The sequence below is a fragment of the Myodes glareolus genome, chromosome 24 (assembly GCF_982192425.1).
Source record: "Myodes glareolus chromosome 24, mMyoGla1.1, whole genome shotgun sequence".
NCBI classification, from domain to species: Eukaryota; Metazoa; Chordata; class Mammalia; order Rodentia; family Cricetidae; genus Myodes; species Myodes glareolus.
This window is the reverse complement of record NC_142049.1, coordinates 15,326,546-15,353,995: the sequence shown is the minus strand read 5'-3', so window position 1 is coordinate 15,353,995 and position 27,450 is coordinate 15,326,546. Positions and strand designations below refer to the sequence as shown.

Sequence of the window (27,450 nt, the reverse complement as noted above, 5' to 3'; positions counted from 1 at the left end):
GCTATCTAAACCCTCGATGGATATTGTGCCTGTGGAGATAGCAGGCTCAGTGTCAATCAGAGACAGCATTTCTTCAAACTGAAGTCCCATACAAGGGCTGCCCCTCCCCCTTCCAGAGACCTACACTTCCATCCCAGTTTTCACCCCAGTGCAGCACCCCTGTGACTGGTCACATTTGTTTCCACTCACACTCAAAGTGTATAATCTCTCCCTGGCCGCAGTAAACACCCACGTGGGCCACAAAGGGCACCGGTACAGGAAACTGAAACTCAAACAGGAAGGGGTCTCCAGGCTGAGGATCGCCTTCCTCTAACCCCACCTCCTGGAAGTGCTGACCAATGAACTCCTCAGAGAAGAACTTCAAGATGCTGGATGCCCCTGCCAGGGTCTAAGAGGAGAAATGTCACAGACTGCAGGGTGGATGCACAGGTATAGCTGGGTCATTCTGCTTGTCACAGATGGTAGACCTGGCTCGGAGTGGGGCTCTAGGCACAAGGTCTTCACTGCTCTACACCAGTCTCCCTGTCCTTAACAGACTCTGGAGGCCTGAAAACCACAGATGTAAGCTGTCCTGAGACTCCCTTGTGGGTCCCACACTATCTAGCAGTTGGGCCTTCCTTGCCACCCAGGTTTATTCACTATTCCCAAATCCTGCCACTCTATTCTCCTCCCTCTCCCGGTTCCTGGATGCCCTTCATCGTCTTCCATCTTGGTATTCCTACAAGCAACACTGGGTTCTCGGAATTGGCAGTTTCCTGTGTTGAGACGTTGTCCTCCTGAAGAAACAGGAAAACTTCAGTGAGATCTGGACCATGGTAGACACCTCCCAAGTCTAATAACCTCATTAGCCAACTTGCATTCATCCACTCCTTGCTACCATTCTCGAGATAGGAGTAGTATCCTTATTTTCAGGAGGAAATTGAGGAATGACAAATCTTGCTACAGTCCACACTGCTAATCTGTGCCCATGTGACCATCCTGAATCTCAAGTACTAAATAAATACTGTGGGTTTTTTGCTTTTCTATAAAAGAGAGGAATCCAGTGTAGTTTCTCATCTTCATTGGGAACAGAGGGTGCTGCAGACTTGGAAGGATGATTTCACTGCCCTGGTTAAACCTGAGCTTTGGTTTCAGGGTGGGGGGCTATTGAGACACTACTAAAGGTCCTGAAAACAAGTGACAACTCAAACAGGCACCTCTGTGTCCTTGTGCCTTTGGTCAGGGGTCATACTCTCTAACATCCACCATATAGCGAGACACCTTCCTGCCAGCTTCCCTCCCTCCCATCCCATACCCACGGGGTCAAGCAGAAGTCACAGCTATGGAAGGCAGGGGACTGTCCTGGCCCCCATTGAGACCGCTGGGACCCTGCCTGTGGAGGAGACAAAACGAGCCAAGGACTTCTGCTCCATTTACCTTGGAAAAGAGTGAGCCCATCTAGAGAGAGAAAAACCAGTCATCACCACCGGGTTCGTCACCTTTCCTCCCTGCTCTGGCTGCTCAGTGTCTGGGTGTTGTGCATAAACCTGCTCTACATGGCTGATTACAGGTTGAGAGACCTGTCCCCTCTCCATATGGGACATCAAAAAGTCCCTTCTCTTGCAACCTCGACTTTCTCATCTATAACCTGGGGACAATAATGTTGGTGAGCTGGGCATCACCTGACCACTGTGAAGCACTGAGAGCTCTTTGTGATCCTTACAAGGCCTGAGGGTTTATCTAAGGTTTATCTAAGGTCTAGTTGGCTCCTGAAGTTGCACATTTGCCTGCAGTAGAGGGTTGCAGAGAATAGCTCTCTCTCAGCTCAGTGGACAACAATGGGTCCCAAAGGCTTGTGGCCTTCCTGTGATCCTCACCCAGTTGGGGATCCAGGCTTGGAGTCCTGAGTCCTTCCTTCTGTCACCCTGGCTATCAGAAACAAAGCAGTTGCAGGGTGTCCCTAAGAGTGGCTTTGGGGTCAGTGCTCCCAGCAAAATACCTACAGCTAAAGCAAGGTCAGAGTGAAAGTCCACCTCTTCAGGCCATCCTTCCCTTTCTGGGGACTCTGGCTACTGTCACCCGCTCCTCAAATCTAAGCTCATAACTACGTTGCTTACCTTTTAGTGACCACACTTTACTCCTTATGAGACGTTCGTCTTCTGTGACCAGAGGAAAGAGGACAGGTTTCCATGGATCTGGCAGATAAAGGGGCTAACCAGGAAGTTCTGGGGCCAGATTCTGGGCATCAGTGTCCTAGCCAATCTGAGTGAGGCACCGGCACTTCCCCTATGACCCTGGGATGGGCAAGAAGCCAGAGCATGAGGGCTGGGGTCCAGGTAGGTAAATGGCTCCTCCTTCCCCTCCTCCGACCTTTCAATATCTGATATCTGACATCCATGACTGCCCATTCTCCTCAGCTCTGTTTCCTCACTCTTCACTGTCCTCGGGGAACTCAAGGCTTCAACTCCACGCTGCCTTGGACAGAGAACGAGAGCTAACTTTCAATCCCACGAATTTATTGAGGTTTGTTTTATGCTCTGTTCTAGGGGACACACTTTGCACCCTTGCAAGTGTATTTTGCAGGTTCAGTTGTAGATTTCTGTGAGCTCACGCTGGGTCAAGGTGTTTGACAATATTGCTCATATCACTTCTGACTATAGTAACTTTGTTTTTTTTCTACAGTTTTCTGTCTGTTAAGAGGGATGGTAAGAGTTCCTGCTAAGTACAGGGGCAGAATTGTCTTCCTTTCGTCCTATAGCTTTTGCTCTATGGAGTTGGAAACTCTTACTACATGTAGAAACCTTTTATGACAGCGGCATCTTTGGATGAGCTGAGGTTTATCAATATGAATGTCCCCCATAGCTCTGCGAATGCTCGAGTTGAAGTCTCGATCTAACTCTAAGCTTGCTTATTGCATCCGTGTCTTTATCACTCATTGGCTTTCCTTTTTCCCGTTGACGTGCAATCTGTTTGTTTGTGTCTTTGTATTTATGTTTGATTTTGAGATGGGAGTCTTACTTGTTCCTCAGGCTGATCTCAGCTCTTTGCTCAAGTACACACCACAGGCCTGGCTTTACATTACTGTGTTTAAAATACATACATAGACTATAACTGGGTCTTCCTTTTCACTCCAGAAATATTCAATGTGATAAATTGATATAGTTAATCTTTGGTCTATCATTATTTACAGGCTCTCCCCTTCTGAACTGTGAGCGTGTGTGTGTGAGCATGTGTGTGAACCTGAGTTTCAGGCAAGCTTTATTGTTAAAGCATCAGCAAATATCGCCAGAGAAGACTTTGTATGTACCATTGAAAGTACTGTGATTCACGGCATGTCAGTCTCCAGGGAGAGTCTCCCGTGTGCACCAAGGTGTGTCAGGCAGTGTAGCTGTCTGATGTGATTGGAACACAGTCATAGAGTGTGATGTTCTGTTTAGAATCACAGCTGCAGTAAAGTAAAGGCAGCAGAAATCAGGAACTCCCCAGTTCCATTATGTGCTTCATTTTGAATCCATTTCAGGTTTTCTGTGTTCAGAATCCTTTACTGCTGCCAAACTTTTTCTGAATGTTATGCTCAGCTAACAGGCCCAGTTGGGACCCTCAGTTTAAACAGCTTTGTTTAGGCCATCCTCATGCCCAGCCAGTCTGCTCTAACATCCCTTCCCCTGTAGTGATATCTTGTTTGCGTTTTAACAATAAAGTTTGCCTGAAGATCAGAGTGCAGAGCTAAGCCACTGAGGTCTGGGAGGGGTGGCACACACCTTTAATCCCAGGACTCCGGGTGCAGATGGATCTCTGTTAGTTCAAGGCCACCCTGGGCTACAGGAAATTGATCCAGTCTAAAAGAGAAACAGAGCTCACACAGAGGTGATCCCAGCACTTAGGATCCCAGGCCTCTAACCCCAGCACTAAGGAGGTGGAGATAGGAAAGGCTGTCTAGTCAAAGAGAAGAATATAAGGCAGGAGGAGACAGGAGTTCCATTCAGGCTGAGGCAGCGGTCTGAGGACAGGATCACCCTTTAGTCTGAGCATTGGTAGAGGTAAGAACTCTCTAGTGGCTGGCCACAGGTTTCTCTGATCCTTCTCCTTTCACCTCCTGATAGTTGACTCAGAGTTTTTATCATGAAGACCAATTAAAATTCACGCTACACTTCCTTTGCCTCTTGCTCAATCCAGATCACTTTCTTTTTTAAAAAAAAAATATTATTTTAATTTCACATGTGTGAGCGTTTTGCCAGCATGTATGCCTGGGCATCTTGTACATGTTTACATGGTGTCCAAGGAGGTCAGAAGTGGCATCAGACCCTCTGGAGCTGGAGTTGTAGCTAGCCATGAGCCAACACTGGAATTTGAGCCCAGGTCCTCAGAAAGACCAACAGGTGCTTTTAACACTCAGTCATCTCTTCCAACTCCCTCCTCCCCACTTTCATTTTCTTCAGTCCACCCTGAGATCCTTCCAGCACACAAATCTGGAGAGAGCTCCTGCTTAGAACCCTCATTCATTCTAGTGACTTCCAGTGATTCTAGCCACACTGTGCTGACAGCAAAAGAACCCACATATTGCTTTCCTTAGGCCTCTGGGAAGTAGGAAATCTAAATGAAATACGCTTATTTCTTTATTTGTTTCTTTGTTTGTTCAATTGTAGTCCTGGCTGTGCTAGAACTGGCTATGTAGACCAGGCTGATTTTGAACTCAAAGAGCTCTTCTTGCCTCTGCCTCCTGAGTGCTGGGGTTAACGTGAGCACCACTGCACCCTGCTGTACCATCTTTTCTCCCAATGGGAGTTTTACTAAACTGTTACATAGAGATAGATAGATAGAGAGAGAGAGAGCAGGCTCCATCTCCTTTGTCTCAGGTTTCCACTTCTCAGCAGAGTCCTGTAGCCCTGGAAGCCGTGAATTCTGGAGAGGCTCATAGCCTAACATTGATCTAAGATTAAAGTGTGTGCCCAAGGCTGCATCCTGTGCCAGGTAGTGTTGGCACAGAGCTTTAATCCCAGCACTGAGGAGGCAGAGACAGGAGGATCTGTGAGTTCAAGACCAGCCTGGTCTACAGAGTGAGTTTCAGGACAGCCAGGGATTCACAGAAATCCTGTCTGAAAACAAAACATATATATCAACCAAAAAACCATAAACAACAACAAAAAAGCTGCACCCTGTTCTCAAAAATTACACTTTGATTGTCAGTTGTCCAGGGTTTGTTGATGTTAGCAGCCACCTAAACTCTGAGGCCTAGCATTGGCCATCCAAAGTGAGGGACAGGGTCACCTTTTCAGTGCTAATAAAAACCCATGGGTATTCCCACTAGGTCTCCTGCTTGCCTGAATCCCCCTGCAGAAGACAATTTGCTTGCCCCTAGTGCTTTGTGATGTCATTTCTCTGAGACCCCCCATATTCATTTCTTATGAGTTACCTAAAATGGAACCAGCCTCACACTCCCCTGCTGCCCCTAGAAGCTGAATGGCCACTGCTTCATTCTTGCTCCTTTAGAGAAATCTGTGGTCTCCTGTTCACTGCTGTATTGCATGACAAGCAGGTTTACGCCGAAGGCCTCTAATAAATGATTACTATTGAATTCATGAACGAATAAATGAGTGAGTCAGAAGTCAGGGTCTGAACCATACTTTAGACAAGCAGGGCTGAATTACAGTGCAGTGAGGGGTGGGGTGGGGAAGAGAGGGAGAATGAGGTGGGAGATGGAGGTCTTTATCCTGGGACAGCAGCCCAGACCCAAGCTCAGGGGTCTAATTTCAGGACTTTAGAGCCCTTCCCCAAGGTGTTTTTGTTTGTTGGTTGGTTTGTTTTCATTTTTGTTTTTTTGTTTTGTTTCTCCTTGAGCCAACACACCCAGCTAATAAAAGGCTGCAAAGCAGAGACACATAAGTACACAAGGAACCAGCAGCTGTTCTTTGAGAACTTAGCCTGGCTGGGCCCTCCCTCACCAGCCTCTGGTCCCCTTGTTAGCCTAAGGCAAGGTAGCCAGGCTGCAGGAACCCTGTGCAAAAGCCTATAGGGCCAGTCCTGGGCCTCCCAGGTGCTGTCCATGCTGCCCAACCGTCGCCTATGTCCTGGCCTGAACTTCCCTAGCTCACTGCTCATACTCTGAGAAGATCGTGGCCATATTCCGGCTCTCCAGGGCAGGCCAAGCCGCCCTTGTCTTCGCTGTAGGCTGGGGCTGCCCACATGGGTCTGCTCTGCGGGGCGAGTGAGCAACCAGGATGCGCTATGGCCCAGGCAGGGGGCGCAGGCCTAGCTCAGCAGAGCTGCAAATCTGTGTGGTGGAGGCTGCATGCAGATTCAGCAATCAGGGCTGCACTCTGAGATTCTTAAAGGCGCCAGCACCACCCCGGAGTGCAGGGGTTGGGGTGAGCAGACACTGGGAGGAGGAACAGCGCCTGTTCCGACCCCGTCTCTCAGAATCCCCTGACGCCCTTGTCTCTACACTTGAAGCAACTACAAGCACCTTCAATTCTGACAGTGAATCAGGCTGCTGGATGATGATGGCACAGCCTTGGGAGGGATAGGGTTGGATCATCAACCTGATCACCTGACCTCCAAGGGTCTGCCCACCCACGCAGTGAAGAGGGAAGTTAACCTGAAAAAAAGGTCTTGTTGCAGACACCAGTTAAAACACTGGCCTTGGAGATTTGATGCCTTTCCAACTTCCCTTTTCACACAGTCTAAATCCCTCTGGGAGTGGGTGGGGGACTCTCTACTAAGGGCGAAGCTTAGCACTTTCCTAGAAAGAGTGGAATTTTAGGGCAGGCTGACCCAGGAAGCATCAGCATACTGGAATCAAAGAAATTCCATGTGGAGTAGATAGAACATCTAACATCCTAAATAGAAAATGCTTTAATGATTCTTTCTGAAGCCTCTTCAGGCCTGCTCAGGAGGGCCCACGGTCATGTTAATCCATGGTTGATTCCTTATCCATTTATTTCTAGGAGGGAAAGGAGAAGAAACAGACTGTGTTAGGGTCTAGTCTAACCTCCAGGTCTCAGAGACTTGTGATTTCTGAAGCTCAGTTCCCAAGACCCAAGGGAGGGAAGGAGGCAGGGGGAGAGAGAGAAGGAAGCAAGGAAGAAGCAAGGAAGGAAAGCCTGGATGGAGAGAAAGCTCTGAGCTAGGCTAATGTATAGGTTACATCCTCTTTGGGATAGAGTTTGGGGCATGGGGCTGAGTGGTTGGACACTCCTGGTGTGCCTGGGAGAATGGAAGAGTTCCCAAGAGCTGTCTTGATTTGAAGAACAAGAATCCCCAAATCTCCGAGATGAGAATTGGTGGGCTGGGTGGAACTCACAAAGCTGGATTCTGGATCAACAGAATGTGAAGGGTTCTAGCAGGCCCCAGCATGGCAAACAAGGCTCTGGCAGGTCTCTCCCTGCCCCAGTTCCTCACCCTGCTAACCTGTTAGATTACATTCCTAAAGCTAGCCACCAAAGTCTATTTCCTTACTTGGCCACTTCTTCCTCTTGAGGCTGACCTCCAAGGCCCAGCTGTCAAAGTATTGAAGTCCAGCAACCCAACCTCCTGCTTTTTCCACCCTAATTAACATGCCCAATCAAACCAAACCAACTCATCCTAACAAGGGGTTACCCTTTTCCCTTCATAAGCTGCCATTTGCCTATGGGCCACATCTGCCTCCCCTTTATCCAAAGGCAGTCCTTTCTTCCTCTGGGGAAATATCTCTTCCCCTTCTCCCTTCCCTTTTCCTCCCCTCTCCCTTGTCTCCTATCCCCTGTCTTTGTCCTTCTGAGGCAAATAGTTCTCCCTTGTGCTGAGAACTTGGTCTTGGTATGTCCTTCCAGAAAGTTCTACTGAAGGAAGAAGAATGAGGAGTTGGGCCAGCACCGGGGCAGGAGATTGGCAGTATTCAGTAAATATGTCTGATCAGGATCTAAGAACTGGGGCTTGAGGCCAGCCTGGCAAGGGCTCAAAGGGCTTCATAGTGTGTAACCTTCAACAACTGGACATACCAGTTTGTTTCTGGGACTTTGGGATGTCAGAGTGAAGACCTGCAGTTTAGAGGAACCTGGTCTGAGTGTACCAGGGGAGGGAGTGTCTAGTTACATCTTTTCAGGAAACTCAGATTGGGGTGGGGATTTGTGCGGCTAGAGGAGAGGTACTTACATAGTCCATGCCCAGCAGCCTCAGGGCAAAGTGCACGCAGTTGCTGGTGATGTCATTGTAGGGAGGAGGCTTGCTGTTCACAGCTATTTGCTTCCTGCGCTCCAGTTCTTCAGGTTTAACGTCATCGCATTGGCGAAGTACGTGCAAGAGGTGTCCAGAGCTCCTCAAGGCACCAAGGTCTTCTTTGCACACCACACCTTCACCACCTCCACCGTAACCTAAGTAACCTAGAAGGCTTTGTAGTCCACCCCAGATGGAGGCCCTGCCTGTGGGGATAGCTGCCACAGGGCAAATTAGAGTTAGCATTTCTTCAAACTGAAGTCCCCCACCCAGGCGGCCCCTCCCCCTTTCAGAGACCTATACTTCCAGCCCAGTTTTCATCCCAGGTCAGCCCCTTCATGACTGGCCAAATTTGTTTCGCTCACCATCCAAGTGTATGATCTCTCCGTTGCCGCAGTAAACACCCACGTGGGGCTTGAAGGACTGTTCCTTAGGAGACTGCAACTTGAACAGGCAGAGGTCTCCAGACTTGGGGGCCCCTTTGTCTAACTCCACCTCCTGGAAGGGTTGACTTGTGGACTTCCCGGGGTAGAATTGAAAGTTGCAGGATGTGCCTATAAGGGTCTAAGAAAAGAACTGTCTCAGACTGCACGGTGTCATTCCGCTCATCACACATGGTTGACCTGGATCAAAGTGCGGCTCTAGGCAGAAGGTCTTCACTGCTTTATACCTTCCTCCCTCTCCATAAGAACCTCCAGAGACCCCAAAACTACAGATGTAACCTGCCCTGAGAAACCTCTTAAGGATCCCATACTGTCCATCAATTGGGACTTCCTCATCACACACAGTTGTCCACATACTCCCTAATCCTGACACTATTTTCTCCTTCCTTCCCAGCTCGTGGATCTCCTTCCTCATCTTCCATGTTGACTTTCCTATAAGCAACAGTGGGTTCTGGGTGTCAGCAGGTACCTGGGTTGAGAAGTGGACCAGAAGAAACAGGAAAACTTCAGTGAGATCTGGACCGTGGTAGACACCTCCCAAGTCTAATAACCTCGGTAGCCAATGTGCGTTCATTCACTACTTGCTACCATTCTCAAGATAGGAGTAGTATCCTTATTTTCAGGAGGAAATTGAGGAATGTTAAATCTTTCTAGAGTACACAGCTAACCTGTTTCCACATGACCATCCCGCATCTCGTGTACTAAATAAATGCCATTGCATGTTTCTTTCTGTAAAGGAACTGAGGAATTCAGTTTAATTTCTCATCTTTACTAGGAACAGAGGACGTTGGAGACTTGGAAGAATGATTTCACTGCCCTGGTTATGCCTGAGCTTTGGTTTCAGAGGAAAGATGGAGGTGAGAGGGATTATTGGGGTACTGCTAAATGACCTGGAACCAACATATGATCCCGCACTTTGAGTCCTTGTGCCCCTGGTCAGGGGTGAAATCCACGGAATAGGGATAACACCTTATTCCCAGCTTCCCTCTAAAATCCACTGAATAGGAACAACATCTTACTCCCAGCTTCTCTCCCTCCCATCCTATACATACTGGGACAAGCACAAGTCACATCTATGGAAGGCAGTGGACTGTCCTGTGCCATGCTGAGACAGCTACTACCCTGCCTGGGGAGGAGACAAGATGAGCCAAGGACTTCGGCTCTATTTACCTGGGATGAGAAGCTCATGTCGGGAGAGAAAAACCAGTCATTACCACTGGCTACTTCTCCTGTCCTCCTTGATCTGACTGCTGTGCATAAATCTGCACTAGATGACTGATTATAGGTTGAGAGACCTGTCTTCTCTCCATATGGGACATGATATTTATGAAGAAAGGGGAAAGTAACAGACTGAGTTAGAGTCTGGTGTAATACCATGTCTGCAGCACTTTGTGATTCCTGGAGCTTACCTCCTAAGACCCAAGGCAGGGAGGCAGAGAGTGAAGTAAGAAAGGAACTTACTAGATCTGGATGGAGAGAAAGCCCTAAGCTAGGCTGATGTGTGGGTCACATCTCTTTGGGCTAGAGTTTGGGTCATGGTGCTGAGTGGTTGGACACTCCTGGTGTGCCTGGGAGAATGGAAGAGTTCCCAAGAGCTGTCCTGATTTGAAGAACAAGAATCCCCAGATCTCCAAGATGAGAATTGGTGGGCTGGGTGAATCTCATAAAGTTGGACTTTGGATCAATAAAAAGTGAAGCCCTCTAGTAGGCCCCAGCATGACAAACAAGTCTCTGGCAGGTCTCTCCCTGCCCCATTCCCTCATTCTACTAACCTGTTAGATTACATTCCTAAAGCTAGCCACCAAGGTCTATTTCCTTATTTGGCCACTTCCTCTTCCTGAGGTTGACCATCAAGGCCCAGCTATCAAAGTATTAAAGTTCAGCAACCCCCCCCCTTTGGTCTGTCCTATTTAACATGCCCAATCCAAACAAGCCAACTCATCCTAACACAGTGTTATGGTTTAAGTAAAATGCTGCACCCCTGGGTGGCTGCAGCGGACAGTGGGCCATGAGACCACGCTTCAGGTCCATGAGCTATGGCAGGCAGTGGGTAGTGGGTCACGAGAGCACAGCAGGCCACAAAGGCAGCTGGGTCCCAGGCTGGAAGCCACATGGCGGATGAGAGAATGAGACAGATAAGCACGGCATGTAGAGTGAAGTCGGATATTTATTTAGTGGGTTATGGAAGGGAAGGGGGAAGGGAGGAGAGAGAGGGAGAGAGAGAGAGAGAGAGCAGAGGAGGAAAGGGGAGAAGTGGGAAGAAGGGAGAGATAGAAGCTGCCTCTGAGAGAGAGAGAGAGAAAGAGAGAGAGAGAGAGAGAGAGAGAGAGAGAGAGAGAGAGAGAGAGACTGACTCAGGCTTGAACTTGCCTAGCAGAGGAGAAGTGGCCTTGGCTTGTCTCTTAAAGGGACAGAGCAGACCATTACAAAAATGGGTTACCCTTCATAAGCTGCCATCTGCCTATGGGCCACATCTGCCTCCCCTTTATCCAAAGGCAGTCCTTTCTTCCTCTTGGGAAATATCTCTTCCGCTTCTCCCTTGTCCTTTCTCCCCTCTCCCTTGTCTCCTATTCCCTGCCTTTGTCCCCCTAGGGCAAATAACTTGTGCTGAGAACTTGGTCTTGGTGTGTCCTTCCAGAGAGTTTTACTGAAGGAAGAAGAATGAGGGGTTGGGCCAGCATCAGGGCAGGAGATTGGTAGTATTCAGTAAATATGTCTGGTCAGGATCTAAGAACTGGGGCTTGAGGCCAGCCTGGCAAGGGCTCAAAGGGCTTCATAGTGTGTAACCTTCAACAAGCAGGCACACCAGTTTGTTTCTGGGACATTTGGATGTCAAAGTGAAACCTTCAGTTTAGAGGAGCCTGGTCTGAGTGTAGCAGGAGAGGGAGCATCTGAATTTTGCTGGAGCAAGTTTGCATTTGTTAGCAAGTTCGAGACTGGGATGAGGATTTGTGCGGCTACAGCAGAGGTACTTACTGAATCCATGCCCAGCAGCCTCAGGGCAAAGTGCATGCAGTTGCTGTTAATAACATTGTATTGAGGAGAATCGTCGTCCATGGCTTCTTTTACTCGGCGATCCAGGTCCTTAGCGTCCACACCATCACGTTTGCGAAGCACACGTGAGAGCTTTCTGGATTGCTTCAATGCACGGAGTCCCTCTTTGCACACTTTACCTTCTCCGTGCTCCAGAAGTGACTGTAGTACACCACCTATACCAAACTTGGAGGCCCTGCCTGTGGGGAGAGCGGGCCCAGTACAAATCAGAGCTAGCATTTTTTTCTCCTCAAACTGAAGTCACACCCAGACTTCCCCTCCCTCTTTCAGAGACCTACACTTCCATCCCAGTTTTCACGCCAGCTCAGTCCTCTCCTGACTGACCAAATTTGTTTTCGCTCACCCTCAAAGTGTATGATCTCTCCGTTGCCGCAGTAAACACCCACGTGGAGCCCAAAGTACTGGGCCTTAGGAGTCTGCAATTCGAACAAGAAGAGGTCTCCAGGCTGAGGTTTGCCTTGGTTTAACTCCACCTCCTGGAAGTGCTGATTCACGAATGTCTCAGAGAAGAAGAACTTAACGGTGATGGCTGCCTTTGGTACGGTCTACGAGGAGAAATGGTACAGATGCAGCGTATATGCACAGGCACAGCTGGGTCATTCCGCTCATCACAGAGGTAGCCCTGACTCGGGGTAGGGACCTAGGCAGAAGGTCTTAACTTCTTCCTGCCCGCCCCCGCCCATAAGGGACTCCAGAGGCCTGAAAACCACAGATGTACCCTGCCCTGAGCCACCCTTAAGGATCCCATACTGTGCAGCAATCGGGACTTCCTTGTCACCCAGGGTTATCCACTATTCCCAAATCCCGCCACTCTTTTCTCCTCCCTCTCCCGGTTCCCGGATCTCCTTCCTCATCGGTCTTCCATCCTGGTCTTCCTACAAGCAACACTGGGTTCTGGGTGTCGGCAGGTACCTGCGTTGCGAAGTGGTCCTGAAGAAACAGGAAAATTTCAGAGAGATCGGAGCCATGGTAGACACCTCCCAAGTCTAATAACCTCGGTACCCAACATGCATCCATTCACTGCTTGCTACCGTTCTCGAGATAGCTATAGTATCCTTACTTTCAAGAAAAAAAAAATTGAAGAATGTTAAATCTTGCTATAGTACACACACCTAACCTGTGCCCATGTGACCATCCTGCGGCCTGTGTACTAAATTAATATTGTGACTTTTTAAATCATTTTTATAAGGAACTGAGGAATCCAGTTTAGTTTCTCATCTTCATTGGGAACAGAGGGCGTTGGAAACTTGGAAGGATAACTTCACAGCCCTGGTTAGTCCTGAGCTATGCTTTAAGAGAAGACACACACACACACACACACACACACACACACACACACACACACACACAGAGAGAGAGAGAGAGAGAGAGAGAGAGAGAGAGAGAGAGAGAGAGACTATTTGGGGCATTGCTAAAGGACCTCAGACCAACAAGTGACCCCTCACCCCAGGCATCTTTGTGTCCGTGTGTCCTTTAGTCAGAGGTCTTACTCTCTGACATCCACAAAATAGAGAGGACACCTTTCTCCCAGCTCCCCTCCCATCCCATACCCACGGGGTCAAGAAGAAGTCATAGTTATGGAAGGCAGGGGACTGTCCTGGCCCCTGTTGAGACTGCTGGTACCCTGCCTGGGGAGGAGACAAGATGAGTCAACGACTTCAGTTCCATTTACCATGGATTCGGAGAAGCTCATCTAGAGAGAGAAAAACCAGTCATCACCACCGGGTTCGTCACCCTTCCTCCCTGCTCTGGCTGCTCAGTGTCTGGGTGTTGTGCATGAACCTGCTCTACAAGGCTGATTACAGGTTGAGAGACCTGTCCCCTCTCCATATGGGACATAAAATAGTCCCATCTCTCTCAACGTCAACTTCCTCATCTCTAACCTGAGGACAATAATGTTGGTGAGCTGGGCATCACCTGACCTCTGTGAAGCACTGAGAGCTCCTTGTGATCCTTACAAGGCCAGAGGGCAGGGCTTATTTATCTAAGGTCTAGTTGACTCCTGAACTTGCACATTTGCCTGCAGTGGAGGGCTGCAGAGAATAGCCCTCTCTCAGCTCAGAGGACACCAATGGATCCTAAAGGCTGGTGGCCTCCCTGTGACCCCAACCTCAGATCTAAAGGAATTATTCAAATGGAAAGCCCAGACTCTCCCTCAAATTTCCCACTAGAGTGTGGGCTGAGGACAGAGAGCCTCTCTGGCTGCCATCAGCTGGGCCTTTGCCCCTTCAAACAAGGCTTCAGGTCCATGGCTGCTGTTCCACCCATAATGAAAAATAATACTTGTTGTCAAAGCTGTATGAAGGCCATAGTTATCCCCAACAATAATGTCATGTAGATGCTACTGCCATTCTCATTGGAAGATGGGAAAACTGGGGCCTGGGGAGGTTGTTAAGGTTACATCTAAAAAGTGGTAGAAGCAGTGTTCAGACTGAGGTGGTCTGACTTAGCAGGGTATGTGAGATTCCAGAGGATTGTGACCTCTTGAATGGTACACAGAACCCCACCCCTGTCTCCAGCCCCCACCAACAGAAGTATTGACTCCTGCATTCTTCCTGACTAGAGGAGCAGCTACCCTTGCCTTTAGCATTCATTCATTTAGTCGTTAAAAGTAGAAAGAGCAACACCCTGGAGCCATCAGAGCCTGGGACAGAAGTTTTCCAATGCCACAGCCCAGGACCTGACAACGCTGCCCACCCTGTTGGGGATCCAGGCTTGGAGGCCTGAGTCCTTCCTTCTGTCGCCCTGGCTATCAGAAGCCGAGCAGTGGCAGGGTGTCCCTGAGACTGGCTTTGGGGTCACTGCTCCCAGCCAGGTACCTACAGCTAAAGTAAGGTCAGAGTGGAAGTCCACCTATTCTCACCATCCTTCCCTTCTGGGGGCTCTGATCACTGTGATCCCATCATAATCTGAGCCCATAATGTAAGCTGCTCACCTTGTAGTGAAGCTCCCAGGAACATAAAGTTGTAAGCCTGGAGAGAGGAGAGCTGGCAGCCTGCAGGTGTGTCAGCAGCCAAATGTTAACTTTGAACAATGTCTTTTTCCTTAAAGCCAGAAGCTTTGTCAACGGCCAAAGATCAACTTATAAAGAAAAAACCTTTGTCTTACCACTGCCACGGACCAAGGTTAACTTCATAGCTGCTTATATGTCAGTCCCAGTTGCTCGTTTCTTTAATCATTAATCACTGCTTTGTATCCTTCTCAGCTAGGGGGCAAACATCCGTATCAGAACAGCTGCAGGCTTCTGCAAACACCTTAAACCAACACCCTATACGCAGAAATTGTTAATTTTAGAATGCAAAGGTGATGCTAAGCTTAACCTCAAGATTGTAAAAATAAAAAAAATACATTTATCCCAAGCCTGATGCTTAGTTTTCACTATAAAAAGAGGCTCAAAACTTGTTCTCATTGTTACAGTATCAGAGACCGAACTTTGATTGTTGCCCCAGAGAGCTGATAAGCTTCTTTTTGCCCTGCTGTATCTGGCATAAAGTTTGCTTCTGGTTCATAGGCTTTGGGGTCTGTTCCCCATTATTTGAGCATCCCCAGGACCCAACAGTAGTAACCATAAGACGTCCTTATGAGACGTCTGTCTTCTGTGACCAGCGGAAAGAGGACAAGTTTCCATGGTTCTGGCAGATAAAGGGGCTAACCAGGAAGTTCTGGGGCCAGATTCTGGGCACCAGTGTCCTAGCCAATCTGAATGAGACAGCAGCACTTTCCCTATGACCCTGGAGTGGGCAAGAAACCAGAGCCTAGGGGCTGGGATACAGATAGGTAAATTGTAGTGACATTTAAATTGTATTTTAATAAATAAAGACTGTCTGAAGATCTGAGAGTAAAACATCCAACTGGTCAGCTTTACAGACCAGGTTACGGTAACTTACACCTTTAATCCCAGTAACCACCATAACATGCACCTTTCATCCCAGTAGCCATACTAGTTGCCATAGAAATCAGGGGGGTGCATACCTTTAATTCCAGTGGTGCACACCTTTAATCCCAACCCTAGAGAGGAATATAGGATGGGAGGAATATAGGATGTCAGCTCTCAGACAGAGACTCGTTCTGAGCTTCCTGGGATCAGGATTGTCATTCTTGGACTGAGGTCAAGGTAGGAGCCACTGGCTGACTGTTTTGCTTTTCAGATCTTCAGGTTGTTCCCCAATTTCTGACCCTGAGTTTTTATTAATCGTCTTTCATTCGGCCCGCAACGTGGTGCATGAACCCACCACCCTGGGATTAAGAGTCTCATGCTCTACCAACTGAGCTAACCTGTATGGATTCATTCTGTTTTAAGAAAAATAAGGTTTGATCAAAATGCCTTGACTTCAAAATTTAAGTCAAAAGTTATGTTACTTTGGAGAAGAGATTTTGCTTTTGTTTCCACAGGAAGTGAGAGTCTGTGGATTCATTGTTGGTTATGAAAAGCAAGGTTGATTAAGGAAGACTCCCTGAAAAATCTCCAATGGTAACAGATGACACAGATGATCCAATATTTCAGAGTATATTTGTTACAATTTCCACTGAGTTCTACATCCAGAACAGCTTCACGACTGCTGGATGAAATGATCCAGCCTCAGAGAATACTCCAGAAGGACTTGATCATAATCCTAAATTTTCTTTAGGTCCCCATAAGAGGACCAGTGCCCTCCAATCAAAAGGAAGTATCCTACAAAACTATGCTCACATTCGCCAAACCTGGATTATGGATGTTTGTATTTGTTTAATGTGTTGGTTACAAGTTGTTTGGATAATGGTCGGGGGGAAAAAGCAAAACAAAGGAAATTAGATTCAAGGTTCTTGTTTTGAAACAACAACAACCAAAAGGCCAGGCAGTGGTGGTGCATGCCTTTAATCCCAGCAATCAGGAGGGAGAAGCAGGCAGATCTCTTATGAGTTCATAGTCAGTTTAGTCTACAGAGTGAGTTTCAGGATGGGATTCACAGTTACTGTGAAACCCTGTCTCAAAAAGAAAACAAAGAAAAAAAAACAAAAAAAAATAAAAAAATAAACAAAGAAAGAGAGAAAGAAAAGAAAAAGAAAGGAAATTATAAGTATGGTAGAATAGAAAAGTAGGTTATTGAATCTACTCTGAAAAGAAAAAATGAGGATGTAGATATGATAAGATTAAAAGGTGCATTGTTGTATCTACTTTTAAAAAGCAACTATTAGTTTTAAATATTTTACATTGGATCGAACTTTTGTTTATTGTATACAAATTTTGTGTAATGATACAAATTTTAGATCAATTTTGTTAAAACATATTATACACACATTTCTAATCTTGTCCAAGGTATTATACATACATAATTCATTTAACAGTGTAAAACAAATTTCTAGTCCTTGAAATTTATTATTATCAACTGTTTAGGATAATAACAAAATATAAGTTAATAGTTAATTTCCTAGTATAATCAAACTTGTAGTTACATTAGATATCTTTTCAAGGTCAAACAAAGATATAATTTAGATTGATAGGTTATCTTCAAACACTTCAGAGGTCTACTGAATTTGGAATTTAAGATGTTTTAATAACCTAGGTTCTTATTTTTTATGACAATGTGTGGGAGGTTCTTCTGTCTGTGTGTTGCTTTTCTTGGTTAATGAATAAAGAAACTGCCTTGGCCTGTTGATAGGACAGAATTTAGGTAGGCGAGGAAGATGGAACTGAATGCTGGGAGAAGGAAGGCAGAGAGAAATACAGCATGGAGTCATCAGAGGCAGATGCCGGGAATCTTACCCGGTATGCCACTGACAAGTAGCAATACACAGATCAATGGAGATGGGTTAAATTAATATAAAAGTTAGCCAATAAGAAGTTAGAGCTAATGAGCCAAGCAGTTATTTAATCAATACAGTTTCTGTATGATTATATTGGTTCTGGGATGAACAAGCAAGATCCATCTGCCTCTGCCTCCTGAGTGCCACCACTTTCTGGCTTCAACTGAGTTTTAAAAATCTGACTCACTAAGCTTTTCCTCCCAACTTCTAGTTTTTGTTTGTTTGTTTGTTTATTTGTTGTCAAAAATCTCTTTTCACTAAATCTCTCATGCATATTTTGAATTGCTTTTCTTAACCAATTCTTTTTTAAAAAAATATTTATTTAATTTATTATGTATACAATATTCTGTCTGCGTGTATGTCTGAAGGCCAGAAGAGGGCACCCGACCTAATTACAGATGGTCGTGAGCCACCATGTGATTGCTGGGAATTGAACTCAAGACCTTTGGAAAAGCAGGCAATGCTCTTACCCTCTGAGCCATCTCTCCAGCCCCTCTTAATCAATTCTTAATCAAATGGATTGTTGGTATTTGTTTTTACAGACTTTATTGAGCTTTTTTAAAAACCGCATTTGAATTCTTTATCTTTCACTTTGGCATCTCTGGAATCTGTTACTATAGAGTTGGGAAACTTATGAGGGGCTATATTACTTATTCTTTCATATTTGTAGTGTTTTTATGTTGAGATATATGTTTGTTGAGATGATTGTCTTTTCTAAGTCCATGGGAAGTCTTCTTAGTAAGTGGCCTCCCAATGATGTGTCTTGGGTCTGACTAATTTCTCTGTGCCTTCTTCAGTTGTCATCAGTGAGTTGTAACACAATGTGCATCATATTACAACCCACTTGCTCTGTGTGAATTGAAAGACTAATGACTTCCTGGCAATGCAAATCGATGTGGGTAGGCAACAGAGCATTGTGCTGGTCCCTCGGTGCTCACAATAAAGTGGAGCTGGGGATTTCCATGACACTTGGTCCTCCTCTATGAAGCAGAAGCAGTGCTGGTACTGACTGATCAAAAGGAAGGAATGACTCAGCACTCGATCCTCTGATACTGGTGCAGCTTCCAGTGTGTCACCGAAATTGGTGCAGGCCAGAATTGCAGATCACCGTCTCGGCACTCAGTCAGGTGCAGTCTTCTCATCAATGTGTGATCTGTCAAGGCATCCGGAAACAGCTGCTGAGGACCCTTGAAGCTGAGGTGTCTGCTGCAGTTGGTCCCTTCAGGATCTAGAACCTGCTCCTGGTTTCTATTTGGGGACTTGAAAACCTATACCCTGCATACAGGGTGATTCCCCTGTCTTTATTGGCAACCCTCTTCTTCTCACCCCAATTCTCTGAACACTCCCTGAACACTCGGGAGAATGAAGGAGAATTGTGAGTTCCAGGCTAGCCTGTACTGCAGAGCAAGTTCAAGGAAGGCCCTGTCTCAAAATACCAAAAGGAAAAAAGATGAAGGGGGTGTTGAAGATGTACCACAGTGGCAGAAAGCTTGTCTAACAAGTTGGAGGACCTAGGTTCAATTCCCAGCACTGCACTGTATCCTGAGCTAGAGATTCTGTGAAACTAATTAAATAAAACAGTGTTTCACAGGTGATCCCAGGGGCACCCGCAGAGACAGAATGACAAAAGTCTAGATTATCTGTTTGCCACCTGCAGGGTTGACAGAGAAGTGCTGAACAGAAATAGAAGAGAAAAACAAACAGAAACATGGCTTCAGGTTAGCTGATAAAAAGAGAACCCTTACACAATAGCCCAGACAGGCCCCAAACCCAGTAAACAAATCAAGAAAACTCCGTTTATATTGTGAGATTTACTAAACAGTATTGCATCATTTAGGAATGCATAACTGAGCAGTAAAGAATAAACACATGGGCTAGTGAGATGACTCAGAGGATTAAAGCACTTGCCACCAAACCTGATTCTCTTGAGTTCAATCCCTGGGATCCACACGGTGGAAAGAGATCATCTGCCCTCTACACATACTTGCATACACGAAAAGTGTAGAAGGAAATATGATTTTTAGAAAGAATACATACGTATTTTTGAAAAGTAGGGGAGAGACACAAGAGACTTTGCCTGTGTGATAAACAGGACTTAAGTTGGGCATGGCATGAGTTGTATTTAAAAGAGTTATGCTAGAGAAAGCCACCATGTAACAGGGTTGACATGGAGGCTTTTATTTTAATTAGGAGAAAGAAAAAGGAAAAGGGGGAAGGAGAGAGGAGACTGGCTTCTGTGGACAGGAATGGCAGAAAAGAAGAGAGAGGCAGAGAAAGGAGAGGGAGAGAGAGAGAAAGGGAGAGAGAGGGAGAAACAGAGAAAGGGAGAACACACACACACACACACAGAGAGAGAGAGAGAGAGAGAGAGAGAGAGAGAGAGAGAGAGAGAGAGAGAGGTAGACAAGGCCAATTGTAAAAAGGGAACTTGGTGAATGTGCACAGGAGTTGAGGAGTTGCTCTTAGTGGCTACAGCTGAGGACAGAACCTGTCAGGACCCCAAGGTCAGGCCAGTGCAGATGCCTGAATACTAACATTCCTGCCTTGTGTTTATTATAAATAAGGTGAGGAGATAGAAAGGGGTAACAGGTGTGGCTGGGATGAGGATGCTGTGTTCTCGAACTACTTCCCGCTTGCCTGGAGGTTGTCGTTCATTTTTGAGGAACCTGGGAAAGTAAGGTCTGGCCACATCCTGGAGTAACTGGCGGTTTCGCTTTACTGTCCAGGCTCTGTAGAAATGTCAGGTGTCGCTTGGACCTGATAAAATGCTGTGTGAGGTCCCTAAGGCTTAAAATCCAAGTCAGCTCCCTAAGGCTTAAAAACATCGATCCGTTCCCATCACCACAGCATCAGCCGGACACTCTCCTTCTTTCTAATCTACCAGGAAACGGGATTGATTACTGTGGACAGTCATTGTAGGGTTAGTACCTCTGGGGTCCTGCTGGTTCTCACCACACAGACATGTTTGGTCCTCTTGAACCACCAGCTCTGTGGCCAACAGCTGGTACTCTTGCAAAACTAGCTAATTAGGGAAGGTCCAGGTCTCCAGAAACATCCCATGGGAGTGAGGACGTATAACAACAACACAGTTTCCATGATAAGGCAGAGAAGTAGCACCCAAGGGTCTCCAATTCGTAGCATCCCAGGAATTCAGAGAGGGTTGATTTGGAGATGGCACAGGCTGCTGAGTGATTTATCAAGCTGACAGAGAAGGGGCCAAAGGATCTGAGCCTGTGAGAGACACAGTCGTCTCATACCAGGATTTTTGAGAAAAGCCAGAAGGCAAGGAGAGGACTATGCTTGAGAAATGAAGCCTCACATCCAGGGGATGGTCAGGGACTGGACACCCGACCAGAGTCTCAATTGCCAATATTGAATGGAAGTCAAAGCCCCCAGTGAACGAGAAAGCAGATTTGTTGCATGTGGAAGAGAGTGAATCTGTTGAGAGTGAGTGAGCAGCTGGGCAGGATCCCAGCACTAAGTGATTATCTTTGGGTAAGTTCTGCCACTGAACAAACATGTTCCATACTGTACACTGTTGGGGGAGGGAAAAGCAGAAGAGTGACAGGGTGGGGGTAACACCCCCTTCCACCTATCAGGGTCGCTGGCAGGATGTTCCAAAGTTTAGGGGCCTCTGAGCCTCCGCCTCAGCTCTTCCTCAGGGTTCAGAACAGGATGCGTACAGCAAGCAAACATCGGCTATAACGGGATCTGAGGGTGAACCAATGAACTCAAGCACGTTTCCTCTTCATGTCTCTTTATTCTTCAAAAAGGAACTCCCGCTCCCCACCAGGATTTCAGTTTATTTATACACACACAGACAAAATTAGCAATTCCATAAGCAATAACAATGAAGCCAAGCATGCATTTCACAGAGTCATAGAGACAGATACGTCTGACAGAGCAGGTGCCTGTTAGCTTACTGCTTTCTCAGAGGGGGGTGGCTGTGAAGGTCCCTGGCAGATAGTGAGAGGATTAATTAAGGGTGGGGCTTTAAATCAGTACAGAATTCTAAGGAGAGAAACAAGGGGTGAACACTATGACTTCACACGAGTAGGCAGAAATACAGTGACTGTGTAAAAGAAAAGTGTTGCTGAACCTCTGCAATCAGGTTCTTCAGTAGATTATACACCCGGGAGTTTAGTGCAGAGATCTGTCAGCTGGACTTTCACTGTATAGACCTTTGCTCTTGTAGCAGCAAAGGTCCCATAAAATAACAGAGTATAAAGTGCTGGGAAGAAGACCTTTGGTAGGCTTATTGCCCGTGATTGAGGCTGTTGGGGACCAGCTGTGAGGCTGTAGATTCTTTCTGAACTCCTAACTTCTCCTGCCTGATATACTTCTCTCCCCAGCCATATCATTTCCTGTCTGTGCAGACATTCAGACATCTATGGTTAACTAATGGCTAGCTCCATACTCTGATATTCAGGCAAGATTTAATCATTAGAGCATAAACAAAATCCCACCACATTTACCCCCTTTTAGTCTAAAATGAAAAAGGTTATAACTAAGGTAAAAAAACTATATACAATATATAAAATAACTAATACAATATATACATGTAATAAATACATCAACAGTGTCTAGTCCATAAACATTTGACAAATGCAGAGAAAATGCTCCATTATCTACACTATTGTACTAAGTCCAAAAAGTTTTATCTTGCCATGATATTTCATTTGTATTTAATAAATAAAGCTTGCCTGAAATTAGAGAATAAAACAGCTGCACTGATCAGTCTTAGAGATCAGACAGTGATGACACACACCTTAAATCCCAAGAGCCACGCTAGTTAGCCATAGACCTGGCAGTAGTGGTGCATGGCTTTAATCCCAGCACTAGAGAGGAATATAAGATGGGAGGAGACAGTTCTTACACATGGTCTCATTCTGAGGTTTCTTAGTGGAAAGATTATCATTTTCAGACTGAGGCTGAGATAAAAGCAAGTGGCTGTCTGCTTTGCTTGGATCCTTTATGGGACGCTTCCTGACTCAGTGTTAGTGGCAAAATATCTCAGCTCTTTTAAGGGACTCTGCAACCAAACACTTAAATGGTGTTTGTGAGCTTCAGGCTTCAGACTTCAGGCTTCTTGGTGGTGGCATGAACCTAGAAACTCCACAGAGTCATGACAACAAATATGGCTCCTACCAGTACCTCCACCATGAAGCCAGAATCTCAAAGCACTAAGATATAAGTGGGGCCAGCCATCAAAGGCACAGCTTTAATCATTGACACATTGCTTAGCAGATTAAAAACTCTCCTGGTCAGAAAATGATTATAGATACACAATAAAGACAGATTCAGAATGGGAAAAAACAAACAAGCAAGCAATAAATGACTTACATTATGCTAAAAAAAATGTATGTTGGCTTGGGAGAGAAAAGAAAAAGGATAGAGACAGTTCTTTAAAATAGAAATAGAGAAGCTGGGCATGGTGGTGCATGCCTTTAACCCCAGCACTTGGAAGTCAGAGGCAGGTGGATCTCTGTGAGTTTGAGGGCAGCCTGGTCTATAGAGTGAAATCCAGGATGGCCATATCTACAAAGAGAAACCCTGTCTCTAAACACCAAAAATTAAAAAATAAAAATAAATGAAATAAAGTTGAAAAAAGACACATAAAGATGGAAAATACAAAAGGAGTCTGTATACTGTGGTTATTGTGTTGTCTTTGAATTGTTTAATTGCTGAGGAAGGAGTAACAGCTGTTGGAGACATTTGACTATAAATGCTGCTGTATTAGCACAACCTATAAATTTTGAAAATGCCTTGACTTCAATATTTAAGTCAAATGAAAAGCTACTTTGGGGAAGAGGTCTTGCTTTTGTTTCCACAGGAAATGAGAGGCTGTGGATTCATTCTGGGTTTAAAAAGGTTTGATCAAGGAAGATCCCCTGAAAAATCTCTGATAGGAGCGAATGACCCAGACAATCCAGCATTTCAGAGGACCTCTGTTGGAGTTTTTTTCTGAGTTCTACATCCAGAACAGCCTCAAGACTGCTGGCTGAGATGATTCAGTCTCACAGAATACTGCAGTTGGGAATTGACCATAATCCTAAATTATCTTTGGGTCTCCATAAGAGTATCAGGTCCCCCAAATAGTAGGAAATAGCCATTTCCCTCCCCTAAAAACCCCACAGATTATAGTGTTTCTCTTTCTTTAGTGTGTTGGTTACAAGCTGCTAAGGATAATTGTCAGAAAAAAAGCTAAACAAAGAAAATTAGATTCAAGGTTCTTGTTTTGAAAAGAAAAAAATGGTATGGTATACAGATTTTAATTTTCATAATTCTACAAAATGAAACATATCTTTCTGCCAGAGTTTATTTCTTTGAGTATTCTTTGGGTTAGTTCCCGCAGGTAGTGGAGTTTGTTTGTATAAAGAACAAGCAGAACATTTCTCTATAATTTCCTAGGCTTGGTGCCAAATGATGAAAAATCTTTTTTTCAAATCTTTGCTATTGACATGCTGTTTTTTTATGAAATCTTCAGGCCTCTAACACAATTCTGCCTTATATTGTGTTAGAGGACCTGACAGACCTGTATGGGATTGAACGTGCTGTATATATTTGAGATGATTCTTATTTCTGATTATATTTTGTATCTGAATAAATAATGTCAATTCTGTATGATCATGACAGTATCATAAGGGATGGGAGCCATTTTACTTAAATTTCCTGTTTTGCAACCTGCCTTTCCTGATTTATTTGCATCAGTATAGAATGTAAGGGCTCCACATATTGGTGTTCCCCGTCCAATGTAAGAAAGATCCAGTGAGTTCTCTTTATAAAGTGAACTCTCTGGCTTTTTGAATACTTGTTGTTAATTTCTTCAAAAAAATTACTGTAAACTCTTTGCCAGTTTTCCATTTCTGCTCATAATGAGTCAGTTTTACAGTTAGTAAAAGGTACTGCAATTCCTGCTAATTAATGAAGTCTCAATTTTTCTTTTACAAGCAACTCAGAAACCTTTTCAACATAAGCTTTCCATTTTTTACTGTGCTCATGTGCTAAAAAGATCCATTCTAAAATAATAGCTCCTCATGTATTAATATTCCTGTAGAAAATGCATAGTGTGTAAAAATGACCAAAATGCAATCACAGTCTTGATCCAAATGATCCACATGTCCATCCTGCAGTTTCTTTCCCACCAAAGCCAATTCTCTCTCAGTTCCTTGGACAACTATCAATATTTGGAACAAATTACTCAGCTCTGGTTTTGTTACTCCAGTAGTGGCCATAGATGGGCAATGTCTCCCAGCAATCACTGAAAGTCATTTAGAATCTTCAATTTGTCTCTCGTACTGTGCACATTTTGAGGTCAAATTTTTGATAGACCTATTTTATATTCTAAGTTATTAATAGAATTTCTAATTTGTATTTTTTAAGGAGCAATTTGTAATCCCAAGCAAGGCAAAATTTCCTTTACTTCTTCAAATATTTTCTCTAGGTATCTTCATTTGTATCAGCTATCAAATATCGTCCACATAATGGTAAACTATAGATTGAGGAAACTGCTTAGGTATCATTTTCAACAGCCGTCATACAAAATATTGGCAAAAGGTGGGGCTGTTTAACTTTCCTTGTGGGAGAATCTTCCACTGAAATCTTTTAGTGACTGATAATTTGCTACAGGGTGCAACATTAGATAGTAATTGTTCAGCCATCTTTTTACAAGGAAAACATCAGAACCAGGGGCCATGGTAAATGTTAAACCATAATTCAAGGAAATTTTGGTGTTATTGCTTTGTGAATAAAGTGACTGTATTTTGCTGTGAATTTTCACTGTGGCCAACTCCCTTTCTGTTACGTACTGGGAATTAATTCCCATAGTCCAGAACTGTTTCCTATACCTCTGTGGCTTACTCATCACAGTCTCCTATCCACATGTGAAAACAGTTTCCCACTGCCAAGGCTTCCTTCCTCTCTCCTAGGTAAACATAGAGATCTGCCTTACTGCAATTATCTTCATCAGCAGGTATTTGGTCAGCATTTAGGATTCAGGCAAAAGCATCCCATTTAAAGTATTCACAGATATCCAAGGACATAGAATTTACTACTTGTCCAAGCTGCTGGTTCATAGTTACTCAGACAGATGGACGAATAAGCCAGTTCACTGATGATTTTAGTACAGGAAATTTATTGTTTGTCTTTTACTTTAAAAAATAGCAGAATAAATAATTACCCACAGACCCACAATCAAAATGGGTGATAACAGTATACAACTGAACTGATAGCTTAGTGTAAACTCCAGACCCTTAGAAACTGCAGCTTCTGGTGAATATGCTAATCAGATGAGGAGCCATTATCTTCCCCCTGTTTTAAGTAGGTTGCCTGGTTACCTGGTATCCTCTATGCATTCTGGGAGAAAAGAAGCAGAGTGCTGATTTAAAATACAATCCGTGGCCTGTTCATAATTTTACTGAAAAGGAACTTTTCATATAACCACCTAAAAATATGGCGTAACCCACCAACCTTCCCCTCTTGGGTCCCCTGATGATCTAATTCCTTTCCTAACTTTCTCCATTAAGTAGTTCACCTGACATGCACCAGCCACTTCTACCTTTAAGCTGATAGTCACAGGTCTGTGGGTGAGTGTGTGAAAACTCTTATCTAATTTTTATGGGACAAAATAATTCCAGCCCTGGAACCAGCGAAGGCTGGGAAATTGCTGGTTGTAAGGGTATATATGCCTGGGAACATTTGTAATGGGTAGAACAAGGGGGGAAAAGGAAAAATAAGAAATAAGAAAGGAAAGAGGAATAAAGAAGCATGGATAGATGGATCCTGTTGTAACTAGATTTCTTAGTCCTCAGACTTTAGCCCCCTTTGCTTATTGTGGTGTCCTTGATTGAACCTGAGAGAGGTTTCTTAAGAGCTGGACTCTTAGGAACCGCATAAATAATTATTGTATGTAGGCAATGTGAAGGCAAATTTTCCTCTGTCGTCTTCTTGTAAAAGTATAATGAATAAACAGTCTTCTAAATCTATAACTGTAAGAGGCTATCCTTTAGGTAATAGAGAAGGGAAAGGAATGCCAGACTGTACAGGGCCCATTGACTGAATCACATTAACAGCTCTTGGATCGGTTACCATTCTCCATTTTTCAGATTTCTTTTTAATAACAAATACAGGAGATTCCACGGGCAGGTGGATTCTTCAGTATGCTGAGTGTTTAACTGCTTTGGGAGAATGTTCTTGTACACTGTAAAGATTTGTCACTCATATTGGTTTAATTAAATGCTGATTGGTCAATAGTCAAGCAGGAAGAAGTATAGAGTAGGGTGACCAGACTAGAAGAATTCTGGGAAGAGGAAAGGCAGAGAGTAATTTGCCACCCAGACACAGAGGAAGCAAGATGAGAATGCTTTCTGAGACTAGGTACCAAGCTATATGGCTAAACATAGACAAGAATTATGGTTTAATTTATATTGTTAAGAACTAGTTAGTAATAAAACTGAGCAATATGCCAACCAGCTTATAATTAATATAAACCTCTGTATGTTTATTTGGGATTGAATGACTGTGGGACCAGGTGGGACAAAAACTTCCATTTTCATTTAACTGCTCCTGTCCCCGCTGTCCTAAGGCCTGCAGTTTCTCTATTGTTAAGGCCATTGCTGAACCCATACAGGTTTTCCTGTCAACGTTTTAAAGGTAGGGCTGTTGGTGCTGCTGGAGGATCAGTAGCTGTTCTGCCCTGTTCTCCTACAACCAGCACACTCTGGCCCAGCCTGTGATCCTCATCAGTCCTTCCAAAGCAGTTTGTGTAGTTAATCCTGAATCTTCATTTGTTGGCTATAAAATGATCTAAAAACACCAAATGTGCAGGCTTGTCTGTGAGGGAGTACTTAGATTGGTCCAATAGACATGGGAAGATCCATCCTAAGTTAAAGGGGCAACTTCCCATGATCTGGGCACCTGACTGAATAAAAAGAAGACAATGGGGGCTGTAAAAAGTTCATTGATTAAGAGTTTTGACTGCTCTTCCAGACAACCCAGGTTC

General features: G+C 44.9%; 1 protein-coding gene across 4 annotated transcripts in view; it reads right to left on the bottom strand.

Annotated features, from left to right (window-relative positions):
• Positions 1 to 318: 318 nt before the first annotated feature.
• LOC125400818 (uncharacterized) overlaps positions 319 to 27,450 on the bottom strand; it is a 33,986-nt gene continuing 6,854 nt past the window's right edge. Inside the window, exons 1-10 of one of the 4 annotated variants that reach the window (XM_085683064.2) lie at positions 14,602 to 14,759; positions 13,339 to 13,359; positions 12,579 to 12,725; positions 12,010 to 12,211; positions 11,589 to 11,845; positions 8,535 to 8,733; positions 8,110 to 8,387; positions 2,097 to 2,273; positions 1,417 to 1,437; positions 319 to 776 (exon numbers count right to left, since the gene is read on the bottom strand). In XM_085683064.2, coding sequence (XP_085539190.2) covers positions 2,121 to 2,273; positions 8,110 to 8,387; positions 8,535 to 8,733; positions 11,589 to 11,845; positions 12,010 to 12,211; positions 12,579 to 12,683 — 1,194 coding nt within the window. In that variant the 5' untranslated portion in view covers positions 12,684 to 12,725; positions 13,339 to 13,359; positions 14,602 to 14,759 and the 3' untranslated portion in view covers positions 319 to 776; positions 1,417 to 1,437; positions 2,097 to 2,120. Of the gene's footprint in view, positions 777 to 1,416; positions 1,438 to 2,096; positions 2,274 to 6,813; positions 6,920 to 8,109; positions 8,388 to 8,534; positions 8,734 to 11,588; positions 11,846 to 12,009; positions 12,212 to 12,578; positions 12,726 to 13,338; positions 13,360 to 14,601; positions 14,760 to 27,450 lie in introns of those variants that run through there. The other 3 variants (XM_085683067.2, XM_087901418.1, XM_085683066.2) reach the window with 3 other exon arrangements.